Genomic DNA, 1,953 nt, shown 5'->3' with positions numbered 1-1,953 from the left:
ATGTGGCCGGTGGATAATAGACAGATTTTCCCTCCTAATTCTCACTTTTCTTTTGGTGAATCCAACCTTTACTGCTCATAGGAGGTGAGGTTGGCATCTATATAAGTACGCTCCACGCTCTTGCAACCAACTAGCCAGCTCCCGCCTTTTCAGTCCTACTTGCTTCAGCGACTATGGAGTCTTTCCTTCTTGCTAATAATTTGCTTCAAGCTAGCTCCAACGAGATTGTTAACCCCAATCCAGCTCGTCGTCAGAATGCGTCCGAAATTCCTCCCCACCTCGCAGCCGCCCAGAACTTCTACCTCCCCCCTATTGCTTGTTCCATAATAGCTAGATTAAATCCCTTCTATGATGCTGTCAGGAGGACCTTCGACCCTTGGCTGATAGCTTTCTCGCAGCCGCGAGACCAAGCAACGGAGCAGTTGCTGATCCAGTCCATGGGCAGTTTGTTTGTCTGTTTGGCAATACCCGATGCTGCGCAGCATAAGATATTGCCCGTATGTAAGATAATCGCCGTGATTGCCATCGTAGATGATTTTGTTGATGAGTCCTCGGTACTGGCTGATGATTTGACCTCAGAAAAAGAGTATTACGACTTCCTGATATTGCTGCTTGAAGCCAGCCTCGTTCCTCCCACAAGAAATGGAAGATCAAGGATCAAGAGAGAATGCCCGAAGCGCTGCTCGATGCATGGCAAGAAATCCGAGCATCAATGCCGCCAAGGCAGCAAAAACGTTTCATTGAGAGTGTGAGAGATTACTTTTATGCCTGTGTTTTGCAGTCACGAATGCGTGAAGGAAAAGGGATTGTTGATCTCCAAACGTACCAGTTGTTCCGGAAATTTAACGCGTGTACATGATCATGGCAGAGTATGGTAACGACCTGGATTTCGACGAGGATGTTCTCGCTAATCCGGCTATAATCAAGTTGCAAGAGCTAGTAGCCTATCACGTGGCATACGTGAATGATCTTCTCTCCTTCCGCAAAGAATTCTGCCATGGCCATTATCAGAATTTGACATCAATATTATGCGTCCATAAGAATTGTACCCTGCAGAAGTCCATCTTCAGAGTGTGCGAAATAATACACAACCTTGATGCCGAGTTTATAAAGGTGAGAAGAGAGGTTCTAGATTCCAAATTGGTAGAAAGACCCGGAGTGAAGTCATATATGGATATAATAGGCTACGTCATGCCTGGGTTCTTGGAATGGGCCTATCAAACTGCTAGATATCATGGCCTGGACAATCATCTCTTGCTACGACATGGCATTGTGAGCTTACTCGATTGAGATCGCACTGTCATCACACCCGTGTCAACAAATCATTCCGACTAGGAGTGTTTGCAGCAAGTTATTATATATGTAGTATACGGGAATTCTCCATGAGACGCCTGATGTGTTCTAAGATCAAGCAAATAAGGCCTACCGCTACATTTGTATGGTCTGTATCGTTGTATTTGTATCACTCACTTGTCCCTCCATAAACTTTCTATTTTCATGCAATACTAGGTACCACCTATTCGTGTATCCTTTTCTCTCGGTGTGATGAGCGCTTTGATGATTTGGCACTAGTTGGGAGTACATATCTATGAGACATTCTCCTTTCTAATGACCAAATAAGGTCCATCTTTGCTCAGCAAATCACCAAAGAGGCATCTTACCAAAGCCATTAAACACTTTTGTGATTCAGTTTTACAATTTCCTAGAGTTCAACATGGATGTATGGGTTCCTTAATTGTTTTTTATTTTTCTTTCCTAGAGTTCAACATGGATGTATGGGTTCCTTAATTGTTTTTTATTTTTCGGCCTATGTCCATTTGTCCTACCGTTTGAAGCTAGTTCCACTCAATCAACCTATGCAGCACAAACATGACTACCATGTTTTTTATAAAATCCATGGGTTTGAACGTCATTAATATTTTTGCTGAGAAATTGATCTTTGCGGATCTCATA

General features: G+C 43.3%; 1 protein-coding gene across 1 annotated transcript; it reads left to right on the top strand.

Moving 5' to 3' along the window:
* Positions 1-861: 861 nt before the first annotated feature.
* LOC147893553 (microbial Terpene synthase-like protein 13) lies at positions 862-1,290 on the top strand. The gene has a single exon (XM_087386312.1). It carries the CDS (start codon positions 862-864, stop codon positions 1,288-1,290), a length of 429 nt encoding a protein of 142 aa, XP_087242438.1.
* Positions 1,291-1,953: the final 663 nt, after the last annotated feature.

This window comes from Dipteris shenzhenensis, chromosome 15 (genome assembly GCF_047967505.1).
Source record: "Dipteris shenzhenensis isolate YYH24624 ecotype China chromosome 15, Dip_SZ_1.0, whole genome shotgun sequence".
Classification (NCBI taxonomy): domain Eukaryota; kingdom Viridiplantae; phylum Streptophyta; class Polypodiopsida; order Gleicheniales; family Dipteridaceae; genus Dipteris; species Dipteris shenzhenensis.
The sequence above is the reverse complement of the archived record's forward strand: the minus strand, read 5'-3'. Positions and strand labels throughout refer to the sequence as shown.

Bases quoted from the DNA above. Each gene is read 5' to 3' on its own strand.
- LOC147893553 (XM_087386312.1), top strand. From the start codon at position 862: ATGGCAGAGTATGGTAACGACCTGGATTTCGACGAGGATGTTCTCGCT.